Source organism: Mastomys coucha, unplaced genomic scaffold (genome assembly GCF_008632895.1).
Source record: "Mastomys coucha isolate ucsf_1 unplaced genomic scaffold, UCSF_Mcou_1 pScaffold18, whole genome shotgun sequence".
NCBI lineage: Eukaryota > Metazoa > Chordata > Mammalia > Rodentia > Muridae > Mastomys > Mastomys coucha.
In genome coordinates this window covers 111,828,567-111,841,225 of record NW_022196900.1, presented here as the reverse complement: position 1 = coordinate 111,841,225, position 12,659 = coordinate 111,828,567, and the positions used below count along the sequence as shown (strand labels likewise).

The 12,659-nt window shown below is 56.4% G+C and overlaps 1 protein-coding gene across 8 annotated transcripts in view; it reads right to left on the bottom strand.

The window, feature by feature from the left end:
• Nphp4 (nephrocystin 4) overlaps window positions 1–12,659 on the bottom strand; it is a 91,858-nt gene that overhangs the window by 6,614 nt on the left and 72,585 nt on the right. For all 8 annotated transcript variants that reach the window (XM_031379634.1, XM_031379641.1, XM_031379637.1 and 5 more), the window contains 6 exons: window positions 10,707–10,887; window positions 5,966–6,091; window positions 3,399–3,604; window positions 2,445–2,671; window positions 1,470–1,656; window positions 371–454 (listed from right to left, as the gene is read on the bottom strand). In XM_031379634.1, coding sequence (XP_031235494.1) covers window positions 371–454; window positions 1,470–1,656; window positions 2,445–2,671; window positions 3,399–3,604; window positions 5,966–6,091; window positions 10,707–10,887 — 1,011 coding nt within the window. The remainder of the gene's footprint in view (window positions 1–370; window positions 455–1,469; window positions 1,657–2,444; window positions 2,672–3,398; window positions 3,605–5,965; window positions 6,092–10,706; window positions 10,888–12,659) is intronic.

Below are 12,659 nucleotides of genomic sequence, written 5' to 3'. Positions count from 1 at the left end.
CATCCATCCATGCATGTATCACACACACACACACACACACACACACACACACACACAGCAGCCACTAGGACCACTAGCTTCCTGTGCACAGAGCCAAGGCCACATAGAAGATGCCAGAGCAATCCATCCATGCTGCACCCTGAGCCACTGTCTGGGCATGGCTGAGGCCTCCTGGTCCCTGCCACATCTTATTCCAGTCTAGATCCCACCCAGGAGGGGAGAGAGGATGCAGACTCAGGACCAGAGGTCTAGCAGCAGACACCGTGTGCTGGGCTAGGAGTAGCAGCAGACACCGTGTGCTGGGCTCAGAGTACTCGGAGGCCTGACTTGCTCCAAGACCGAAAGTGCAGGACATCTTGAGCCCCCCTACCTTGGTGTGTTTTGTAGGCATGGCACTGCCCTTCCAAAGGGGTCCAGACTCTGTGTCCCTCTCTAAGATCATCTCAGCAGGGGCCTGTGAGACACGGAGCAGAACAAGGGGGAAGGGGTCAAGGCGAGCCAGTTGACAGTCAGGACTTGGGCCAGCCAGAGCCACGAGCTCCAGAGCATCATCATCTCATGGGGCTCTTGCGGCTTGATGCTGCCTACAGCCCTACCCATCAGACCCAGCCACTGCCCTGAGGCCTGTCCACAGAACCAGCTGGAACTGTAACTCTGCAGGAGGTCAGAGCTTCAGTGTGCCCCTCCCTCACACTCATGCATGACTGACAGACATATGCCTTCCCTGCTGCCTCTGTGCAGAGGAAGGGGTCAGCCAACCACAGGGATGGTGGCAGGCGCACCCTCCCCCAACACCCACCAGGAGAGACAAGGATCCAGGCTACTGTGCACAGCCCTGAGAGGCAAGGATCCAGGCTGCCCCGCACAGCCCTGAGAGGCAAGGATCCAGGCTGCCCCGCACAGCCCTGAGAGGCAAGGATCCAGGCTGTCCCGCACAGCCCTGAGAGGCAAGGATCCAGGCTGCCCCGCACAGCCCTGAGAGACAAGGATCCAGGCTGCCCCGCACAGCCCTGAGAGGCAAGGATCCAGGCTACTGTGCACAGCCCTGAGAGACAAGGATCCAGGCTGTCCCGTACAGCCCTGAGAGACAAGGATCCAGGCTGCCTTGCACAGCCCTGAGAGGCAAGGATCCAGGCTACTGTGCACAGCCCTGAGAGACAAGGATCCAGGATGCCCCGTACAGCCCTGAGAGGCAAGGATCCAGGCTGCCCCACACAGCCCTGAGAGACAAGGATCCAGGCTGCCCCGCACAGCTCTGAAAGGCAAGGATCCAGGCTGCCCTGTACAGCCTTGGTGAGGACAGCAGCACAATGAGCTACAAGCGGAGCAGGCGCCTTTCAGGACTCATCCCCCTGGCACAGACACAAAGAATAGGGATCTGCAAATGCAGAGAAACACTCTTCCCCTTGGCCACCTGGACAGCGGTGCTGGACAGTGCTTCCCTGCTGCGTCTGGGTCTCACATCACACCTGTGTTGGAGCGAGTGAGCCCACAGAGAAGCTCTGGAACTTGAGGGGGATGTGGGCAGTCTCCCGGGGTCTCAGGTAAAGCTGGGGTGCCAGGTTCCCACGCAGGTGGAACATGTCCTCCTCCAGCGGCGTGTGCAGGCCGGTGGCCTCCTTGAAGTACCTCCACTCCTGGCTATCCAGGATGATGCTAGGGGACAGGGATAATGTGAGGACCGTACTGGGCAAAGGAGATGCACCCACCACCCAGAGACCTCAGATGAAGGGGCAGAGGCCAGCCTGGCTTCCATACTGGAAGCACTTCAGCCCAGAGCATGCACACCCCCACACACAGATGGCTGGATCTCTCTCTCACACACAAACACACACACACACACACATACACACACACAGTTGGTTGGGTCACATCCACACCCACAGCTGGCTGGGTCATACACACACACACACACACACACACACACACAAACACACACACAGAGAGATGGCTGGGTCACACCTACACACACAGCTGGCTGGGTCACACACATACACACAAACAAACACACATAGCTGGCTGGGTCACACACATACATACAATACACACACAGCTGGCTGGGTCACACACACACACAAACACAGCTGGCTGGGTCACACACACACACACACAACTGGCTGGGTCTCATACACACACAGCTGGCTGGGTCTCTCACACACACACACAGCTGGCTGGGTCTCTCTCACACACACACACACAGCTGACTGGGTCACACACACACACAGCTGGCTGGGTCACATACACACACACACAGCTGGCTGGATCACACACACAGCTGGCTGGATCACACACACAGCTGGCTGAGTCTCACACACACACACACACAGCTGGCTGGGTCACATACACACACACAGCTGACTGAGTCACACACACACACAGCTGGCTGGGTCTCTCTCTCACACACACACACACACACACACAGCTGGCTGGGTGGCAGCCCTTACCTGAGCTCAGGGCTGTCAATCTCGATGGCCACCGTGTGCTGAGTGTTGTGTGGGTTTTTAAGTGCAAACTCAAAGAACTCAGCAGTGCCCAGTGTGGCGTACAGTGTGTGGTGGGTGGTGATGGCCTGGCTCAGCACTCCGGCAATGCTCTCAGCCTTGGTACGTTCCCGGTAGGCATCAATGACCTGCAGGTCCCGTGAGTGCTGTGCACGGACGCTGTGTTGGGCCTGTCAAACATGAGGACCACATCTGACGTCTGACGGCCTCCCTGAGTCCTTGCTTTCCTTCTCCTTCTGTGGCCATGTGGTTTGGAAGTACTACTGTCTGTCTCCCATACACAGGGATCTCAATGTTTATCCAAACAGAACAGAGCATCGCATCCCAGCTTGCTCCTACGAGACCTCTTTAACCACCAGGGAGGGGCACCAGGCATAGCAGAGGAGAAGTGTGGACAGGGACATCGCATAACAAAGAACCTCATTGCCCAGCAGGTCCCCACCACAGTGCTGGGAGCCTATCTGGGAGCAGAGTCCAGAGGTGGGGCTGTAAGCCTGGTGGGCCAGCTCAGCATCCCTCTGACCTCGGCTGGGCCCACATCTGACAACCAGCTTCAGTAAGGCTTAACCCCTGCCTCGCGCCCCAGCAATGCCATGAACTACAACACGGATGTGTTCTCCAGCTTGTGCTATAACGTGAAGCTCATCTGCAGGACTTACTGACCCCCCCGTACAGGGGGTCCCCAGGGGGGAGCTGCACCCTGAGTCCCTCGGATCCAAGGCTTGAAGAAGCTTGGGCCCCCAAGTGTGGGAGACCTCTGAGCAAAAGCTCTAAGAAGTACAAGCAGAAAATTTCCTGCTGACCCACAAGTCCAAGTCTCTCCTCTCCTGCAAACGGTGTAGGAGGGAGGTGAGAGGATCACAGAGAGGGATGGCAGTGTCTGAGGAGGCCCCTCACCAGCACACTGATCCTGCGGCTGTCAGAGTCCCCTCCCGCCTCCTGCAGGCGCACCAGCCGCATCCTTTCCAGCTTCCGCTTGTGGACAGCATCTGCCTCCTGGCCTGCAGCCTGGGGCCCCTGGCCAGCTCGCATGTGGGTCAGCAGCATGGCGGCCAGCTCACTGTCCACATCCGCCAGCTTCTGAGCTTGGACCACTCGCTTTCCTATGGAAAAGGCCAGAGGGGGAGTGAGGGTGGCTGTATGGATGGAGTTCCAGCAAAGCCACTGGCTGGCCCGGAGGTAGGTCTGCTCTGTGTCACTCCATGATAAAGATGTAGACTTGGGGCCCGGTCCCTCACAACAGCTCCCCTTTCATAGCCCCTTCACACCTGGTCCCTCACAACAGCTCCCCTTTCACAGTTCCTTCACACCTGGTCACTCACAACGGCTCCCCTTTCACAGCCTCTTCATACCGAAGGACCTCTGACCCTAGTCTTTAGCTAACACCAGTTGATGGTTTTCTAAGAGAAGAGCCAGATGCTCAGGTTTATAGTTGCAAGATCACATCCTCTATTAAACTGTGGCCTCAGGAATGCTGGGATGGGGCGGGGTCACTGCTGCAGAGGCCTGCCTTTCAGGTGTATCTGCACTGGCTGTCAGCTCCCGCCTGTGGGAGGGAGCACAATCCCCAGGTTCACATCAGAAATGGGGTTTTCTAGCACCCCTGTCAGCTGCCCTTGGCTGCCTAAGCACCCCCCCAACCTCCTGTGGGCAAAGGATCAAGTCTTGGACTCATGGCAAGCAGAAGCTGAACTGGCCACAGATGGCAGACAGCAGGGCAAACACAGCCTGTGCCCCCTTCCCATGAGGACCTGGGGCAACTGGTGCCGGTGGAATGGCGCTTGGTGCCAAGACCGTGTCACTGGCCACACAGTAAGAATCCCAGCGGGGCAGGTGGAAGAAGGATGCTTCCTTGAGACCTGGGTGGTGGGTGACAGCTCCCTCAAAAAAAACAATACTATCAGAACTTCCCCGGGGCCTGGCTCCATCTGTCACCACAGAGTTGGCCTCCCGCTCAGTGCTCGGTGTGGCACGTGGCACGTGGCACAGCTGTCTCTTTCCAGGCTTTTCACCACCATTCTATTTTAAATCCATTTAATTGGGTTTTTTCAAGCTACAGGTTGGCTTAGACATCTTAAGTGACCGACTGAGTGAGCACTTTGTATGTCAGAGCGCAGGTGTGCGGAAGGAAGCCGAGCCCAGAGCCCAGTCTGAGCAGTCTGCGGCTGTGGCTCAAGAGAAACAGCAGGTGGGGGGCAGCCACACCACATGGCAGCTCATTCACCCCAACAGGTGCCTCCCCCGATTCCAAAACAACCAGAAATGAGGTTCTGGAGGGGTCTGTGGGGCCACACTTCCCAGAACACAAGAAGGACGTGGGACTTTTCGAGGTTGTGCCTGACGTCTTACCCACAACTCCACCCCAGGGGACACGGGCTTTTTCGGGGACCCCTGTGTGGGCTGCCCATTGCAGAGGCTGCATGGCCCTCGACTCCAGGGCTCTCCTCTCAATGGGCTTCACCTGTGACCATTTCCTGTGTTGGTCAGAGGGGCTAAGGGAGAACGAAGCACAGTGACGCCAAGTAGGGAACTGAGGCCCAACCTCGCACCTCACCCTAAGCCTCAGTATCATCAGGTACCCTCCCTGGCCGTAGTTCACTGGATATTACAAGGGGCTGGCCTGGGGCAGACTGGACACACACAGCTCACGGCTCTCTCTCAGCACCCGCCAAGCCCACAGCCTCCCTTTGTGGAAAAAGTACAGTGCTGTCTGTAGTGTCAGGATGGGTGAGATCCCCACAGGCTTGTGACATGGAGTCTAGAGGATTCACCCAGCTCCAGTGGGTCTGGCATCCTCTTCTCAAGACCCAGGCCACGGCCCCTGGCCATGGCAGGCAGAGCGGGGACCGCCCACGTACGTAAGCTCTGGGGGTTCAATCTGTAGCATCTGAGCCAATCAGAGCCCACGTCCGCCTGTCCCCTCAAGTCACAGCAGCTCTAACCCTCAAGCCATGGCCTTCATGGTTAAGAGAACAGAAAGGCCCCAGAGACCCACATGGACAGTATTCTCCCCAAGCCTCGGGCTTTCCTTCCCATCCAGACTCAAGTCTTCCATTCCCTAGATCCATAAATGGTTGGGGAACCAGTGGGAAGTTTCCAATTTGCTTCTAAGAATCAGGGTCAGGGCTGTGGAGATGGCTCAGTGGATAAGACGTTCACTGTATACACACAAGGCCCGGAGCACCCATGTAAGAAGGCGGGTGTGGCAGCATACACCCGTGATCCCACAACAGGAGGTGGAGGCCAGAGGATCCCAGGAGCTCACTGCCCACTAGCTAGGTGGGATAGCTAGCTTGGGGGGCTCTGGGCTCAGTGAGAGACCCTGCCTCAAAAACTAGGGTGGAAAGCTACAGACACTCAACACTGACCTCTGCCCCCCCCACACACACAGGTCTGCAGGCTTCTACCTCATTGAACCCCACCCCCACAGTGCTACCCTGCAGGGGGCCACAGTGTCAACTCACGCCTGGGGCCTCCTGGTGTGAGGAGGCTTCCCCCAGAGAAGATGCTGGCTCCTTCATTTGAGATGACCCGAGATCTGGATGGTGGCAGTAAGTTGGAACCTCTTGCTCTCGGCTCACACGCATGACCTAAATGAAAAGCACTCTTGTAAGACAGGACCCATGGGTTGGGGACTGGTAGATTGATTCTATCAGCTCTCCCATATGAGCACGGCCTGCAGACGCCTCTATGCTCTCAGACCCACTAGCATGCCCTGGTGCCTGCTATTGCGAGCCTAATGCATCCTGAGGGGGATTGTGGGCAGATGGGCTGTCTCTGCACGCTTGTCTCCTCAGGCTCAGATCCGCCTGCCGGGGAGGGGTCTCCATTTGATCACACACAGTTCCTACTTCTGACCTCCAGACAACCTCGGAGAAAGCCGCCATCTCTAACCTCAGCTTGGGAGAGCTGGGGATGTACGGCAGGCCTCTCCACATGCATCAGGAGGCAGAGGGGTCTCCATATGAGACCTCTGCAAACACACAGGTCCCCAGAGACGTCTTGGCCACGCCGCCTAGTGGCAGATCAAGGTGACAGTCTGAGATCCTGAAGGCTGTCAGAGGCCTGAGGAGCAGCGTCTGCCCACAGGTGTGCTCTCTGAGCACAGACCCACAGCTCCACAGGGATAGCTCACTTGGGGTGAGGCGGAGCTCAGCTAACAAATCACAACCCAGACTCCACCTCCAAAGCACACCTGTGCTGTGGTAGATCTCCCGACCTCAGCAGGGCAGGGCAGGGAGGAGCAGATGCTGGCATGGTGCCCCGGTCGCCTTCAGGCCTGGCAGCAGCAGGAACACCTTCCCAGGCTGCCTGCCTTTCTGATGTTCCCCTGTCCATCTGGGCCAGGGGCAGGAGAGGATGCTCCTGCTCACAGGGACCTCCTCCTCTTTCTAGGTGCGCCCGAGCACCAGCAACCCTCCAGGTGAGGCAGTCAGGCCTTCTGTCTGACCCATGCTCTCCTGAATGGCTGTGGGCTGAGGTGGACTGGAATTCCATCCTCCGTGGGGTTTAGCTGGTCTAGACGTAGTTGAGAACAGGTGGCCCCAGACCCAGAGAAGAGCAGCCTGGATTTCTGATTCTGAACTACAGCTGGTGAGCAAACCATCCCTCCAGAAAGACTGCAGAGGGCTAAGAGACTGTCTATCACAGAAAGGCTGGCTCAGCACTTTCAGGGACCAGCTGACTCCAGGAGATGGCTGCTTAGAGCAGAGAGCACCTCCACCAGGCTTCTTCCACCAAAGAACTCATGTTCCTGCCATTTTAAAATGGTCTTTCGTATCCCCTTGGCTTCCTGGTTGCCTCTCCTGAGGGCCAGAGCCTTTCCTCAAAACCACTGGAGCCTGGTCGCTCTCACGGATGCAGGGGGATGCAGGGGCCAGACGCGGAATCCCCGCTCAGCACCTTCCTGGACGTGATTCGGAAGCCTGCCGGCAGACAAATGTGGAGCCAAGCTGCCTGCTTACAGCGTGAGGGATCTACCCACATGGCTTGATTCTGTGTCCAGTGCTAGCTGCCATCCTCCTGGGCACCAGAGAGCAGGGCTGACATTGCAGCAGGTGTCCCGGGAGTGACTCTGCCTGCCTCTGCCCTGGCATTAATGGCTCGATGGCCATTAATAAAACGATAGCCTCGGCTGTCCCGCCCTTAGGTGCCCTGCCACATCCCCACAGACACTCAGCTTCCTCCAGCTCTGCTGCTCTCTGGGGTCCCAGCGTCCACCCCACCCGCACCTGGGCCCTGTTTCCCACACACTGAGAACTGACAGAGGCCCTCAGGCATTGCTCCTTCCCGCCTGAATCCAATTCGAAGGGCGGTCGTGTGTGGACTGTGGGGTCTTGGCAAGTTCTTTGTCACATCCCAAGGAATTACTCCAAGATGGAGCACGCCCGTCACCTGGCAGAGTGTGTCGGCTGGCACACTCTGTGTTGGCAGGGCACTTGCCCACTTGGGGAGGAAGTTCAGGATTTCCCCCTAGCTTTCTTGACTACCATCACCTGGTGGCCCTTGGGTCCCCGTATCTCAGATGAGGCCTCTGGTCTATCCACTTCCCACCAAGGTGAGTGCTGGCCTATGGTAAGCCTACACACATACACCGCTCCAAGGGACAAGGACTAGGGAAGACGTTTCAAGGTCAAGGTCAAGCATGACCACTTACCCATGCTCACACACCACACGGCGTGGGTAGGTGGCCATGGATCTTAGATCTCAGGATCACGGGAGGGTGGGTGCTGATCACTGCTGCAGCAATCAAGTGAACTGGACACACAGCCACCCCGGGGACAGGGGGTCTGCTGGCCCCGGTGCTATCTCCTCTGGCATCGTCCATACTCCCACAGGGTTTGTTTGTCGATAACAGAAACTGTGTGCTATGAACATACATCCCCTGTGTTTTCAGAAACAGATCTGGAGCGAAGGCTTTGCTGGGTACAATCTGCCATGCTAAGTAAGGTGTCACATGGGGACACAGGGTTGTGCTGGACTCCCCAGCTCATCTGCAGCAGGGGCAGGACTACCCTCTAAGCACCGGGGCTCCCAAGGTGACTCCATGGGGTGGGGTAAAGCAGAGTGTGCCACGACTAGGTGTCTGTCCCACACCACAGCATGAATTCATCACCAGGGATGCTCTCTAAAACCTGAGCTTTGCCATCCTGCCTGCCTCTCAACAAGGTTTCCACAAAAGGGCTCCCAGATGACCTCTCCTCCATCCCACCTACTTCACCAGCATGACAGACAACTGGCTGAGAGAAAGCAGGGTCATTCAATCCCCAAAGGGCAGAAGATAGCATGGAAAAAATTTGGCAAAGGAAGTCCACAGGTCCAGGAGGAGAAACCACGGAGCGGGCCAGCGAGCCAACGAGGGAGCCAGTGTGATATTCCATGCAGCTGGCTGACTGTGAATGAGGCTGCTGGGTGCAGCAAGCAGGCCGAGGCACAGGCTTTGTGTCTGTCACTCGGAAGGTCCCCGCAGCCAGCCTCCACTTTGCTGAAACATGACTGCTACACCAAGTGGAATTACTGGTCTTACAAAGAAATGAAGGCCAGAACATTTCCCCTACCTAAGAAACGGGGGTTGGGGGGTGGGGGAGATGGTGTCCCCACGAAGTGCTGCGGCACTCTGACCTTCACTGGCAGCATGCGCCAGCATCCCTTGTGCTGGCTATCTCTGGCACTCATCCCCATTGGCTTATCTCCCTCTTGCAGGCAAAGTATGAAAATGACAGCTTAAGATAACACATAACGGGGCCCATCTTTCTTCCGAGATAAGATTTTCAAACCCAGAGTCACTGCACATCTGTGTGCCGGTGAATTAAATATAAAAAGGTCTGGCAGGGCAGGAGCTGGGCACATCCTGCCTGTGGCTCCGGGAGTCGAGCAGGTTCCGAAGCAGCATCCCCTCCTCACAGGAGCCTAATTGAGGTTTGCTGTTTCCATATTGTCTGTTTTCCAGGCCGCCTTGCATTTACATTTGTAAACAAGCAGGCAGAAACCTCCAACCAGACTTAATGAGCTGTGTGTTTGCTCCTCTGCCACCCCCAACCCTGCAAGCCCGTGCTTCAGCACATGCTAGATGTGGCCCCGTGGGGCTCCTGGTCTTAAAACAAGGCTGAGTTTTGAGGAATGGAAAATCCCTGATGGGATGGCGGAGATCATGGTCCCATCCTTGTAACTGTCTCCCAGTACCTGTCTCACACTTTCAATTCTACCAGGAAATTCACCCAGCTTCTGGGATACCCTCCAAGGAGGCTCAGTGAGCATTTTGCTAGCCCTGAAGGGTCCCCTATTGCCCACCTCCCCAGGACAGGTGCCTGGCTCCTCTGTCCAGAGAGTCCCAGGTGGGACCACCCAGAGCCCAGTCTCAAACACCTGCCCTCACTGGTCCGAATATGGGCAATAACGGGATCCAGTTGTGGTTGGTCCCTCTGCTGAGCTACCTTGACACAATGTCACTGTACTCAAAAGAAGTGTTTCTGGAAGCCGGGCAGTGGTGGCGCACGCCTTTAATCCCAGCACTTGGGAGGCAGAGACAGGTGAATTTCTGAGTTCGAGGCCAGCCTGACCTACAGAGTAAGTTCCAGGACAGCCAGGGCTATACAGAGAGACCCTGTCTCAACTCCCCCCCCCAAAAAAAGAAGTGTTTTCCGGCTGGCAAGATGGCTCAGTAGGTAAGAGCACTGACTGCTCTTCCGAAGGTCCTGAGTTCAAATCCCAGCAGCCACATGGTGGCTCACAACCATCTGTAATGAGATCTGACGACCCTCTTCTGGTATGTCTGAAGATAGCTATAGTGTACTTACATATAACAATAAATCTGTTTTTTTTTTTAAAAAAAGAAAAGTGTTTTCTCCCTCTGCTCTCCCTGAGCTATACAGAGAATTCAAGACAGTTCTCTTCTGATGGGCAATGTTGGGACAGTGACTACAAATGAGATCCCTCCTGGTACTTAGTTACCCTGTTGGAGAAGATCCATGGACAAGCCTGAGGTGAAGGGTGATTCCAAGCTCATCAGGACAAGCAGTGAAGGCCTGCTACCAACACAGGTGTGGTGGCTGAGGTCAGGGGGTCCACGCTCACCCTAACTGTGTTGGTTTCCTACAAAGTGTGGGGTGTTCACGGCGAGGCTCCCTCATGCTCCAGCTGGGGAGACAGGTGCTAGAGAAATGGCACAAAACCAGGTAGGCCAGGTGAAGCTGCCGGGGCTCTTACCCACGTTGGCCAAGGTCAGGTGCAGCCGGCCCTTCACTACCGTGTGGACTCCAATGGGCTTGACGCTGCCAAAGCCAGCCACATCGCCGCTCACCGCCATCATTTCCTGTTCGTACTCAGTGGCCACGACCTCCAGTTCATGTGAGACCTGAATAGCTGGCCGCCCTTGGCGGAGGAGGTGCTACAAAGAGAAGACAGGAAGTGCTGAGCAGCTGGGGTCAACCATGGACACCTCCAGCAGACTGCTGAGGGTTAGGGCTGCTCCTGACTCAACCAGAGAGGCCCCGGGAGAGGAGGAGGAGGAGGAGGAGGAGGAGGAGGAGGAGGAGGAGGAGGAGGAGGAGGAGGAGGAAGACAGGTCCCTGAAGGGCATCAGGTACAGAGTTGTCACCTGTCACACTGAAGGGGAGATGAGGCGAGAGACCAGCTTCTCAGAAACACCGGCTTTAACCAAGCGTAGCCAGTCTGACCCCGGAATAAACACTGGGTGGCACTGTGGTGCACCAAGGGCCCAGCGGCTGCCTGGTAGGAACCAGCCTCCAGTGGGAGGAAACACAGGCAACAGAATAAGGCAGGGGCTGGCTAAGTCCTCTCTGGATTTGAGCAGAATTTCAGAGTGAAGATGTGCCCCAGGAGGGGAGCCAGGTCAGGGTGCACAGCAGAGCCCACAGAGGCAGAACTGCAGGTGTGGCTGAAGGAAAAGCCAGAGCAGGTACAGGAGCCCTTGTGCCAGGTGAGGCAGGTAAGCAGAGACTGGCCCAAAGCCCAGGGACAGCATGTCTCTCCAGCTGTCATTCCCAGGCTTCTGCCTGAGCCCATGTCAGGCTGGGGGGCTAGTGATGGAATCACAGGCTCCAGGCTAGCGTGGACCTCATCAACTGCGTGTGCCCCTCAGAGCTCCCTCCTACCCAGCAGGAGGAGGGAACCAGACTGAGGTCGAAGCTTCTGTAACTCCTGACTCTTCCTACAGCCATGAGAGCACCGTCCCTGGGAGTGAAAGCGCCAGGCCTGAGCGGCTCCACACTTGGTTGGTAGTTGTGAGCCACCATGTGGTTGCTGGGATTTGAACTCATGACCTTCTGAAGAGCAGTCGGTGGTCTTCCCCACTAAGCCATCAGCTCCACACTTGGGAGGCTGCCAGCTCAGGGGCGACTGGTAGCCCCTCACAAGTGCACACATACCCGTGGTCAAGAGCCCTGGTACCAGAAAACGGGATGAGGCCTTCAGAGAATGACCCAGAAATATAGGAGCAACATCCCATTTCTAGGAGGCAAGGAGATGGGAAGAGAACGAGGGGTCAGGTGCCTGTCATGACGGAAGGCTGATTGCAAAAAGAACGTCTCTGGAGGGAAGAATCTGGCTCCTACCAGGAGGAGCGGGCCTTGCTGGGCCCAGCTGCCCTGGGCATCTGAAGCCCTCACTCTGCCGCTTAAGATGTGACATCAGGGAATACAGAGGTAAAGCATGTGAGCATTAGGGTAGAGCCAGAACCCCGGGCTGGTGGCTATTGGTGTAGCTGTGAACTTTTTTTCGCCTTTCCCTGAAAGAAGCAACACTAGGAGTCGGTCCTTAAACCCAGCTTGGCGGTTTCCTGACCTTTTAATTTTAAAACTTAAGTGGAAGAGCTAGAGAGGCAGCTCAGCAGCTAAGAGCATTTGCTGCTTTTCCAGCAGACACGAGTTCAGTTCCCAGCTCCCCCAGGCAGCTCACAGCAGAGCTGCCTGTAACTGTAGCTTCAGGAGATCCCCTGGCCTCTTCTGGCCTCTAAGGGTACCTGCGGGCATGTGCAGATCCGTGTACATGCTCATCCACATGTGCATGCACACACACACACAGACACACACACGTGTATATATACACACACAGGGTACCTGCGTGAATGTGGAGATCTGTGTACATGCTCATCCACATGTGCATGCACACACACACACAGACACACACACGTGTATATAT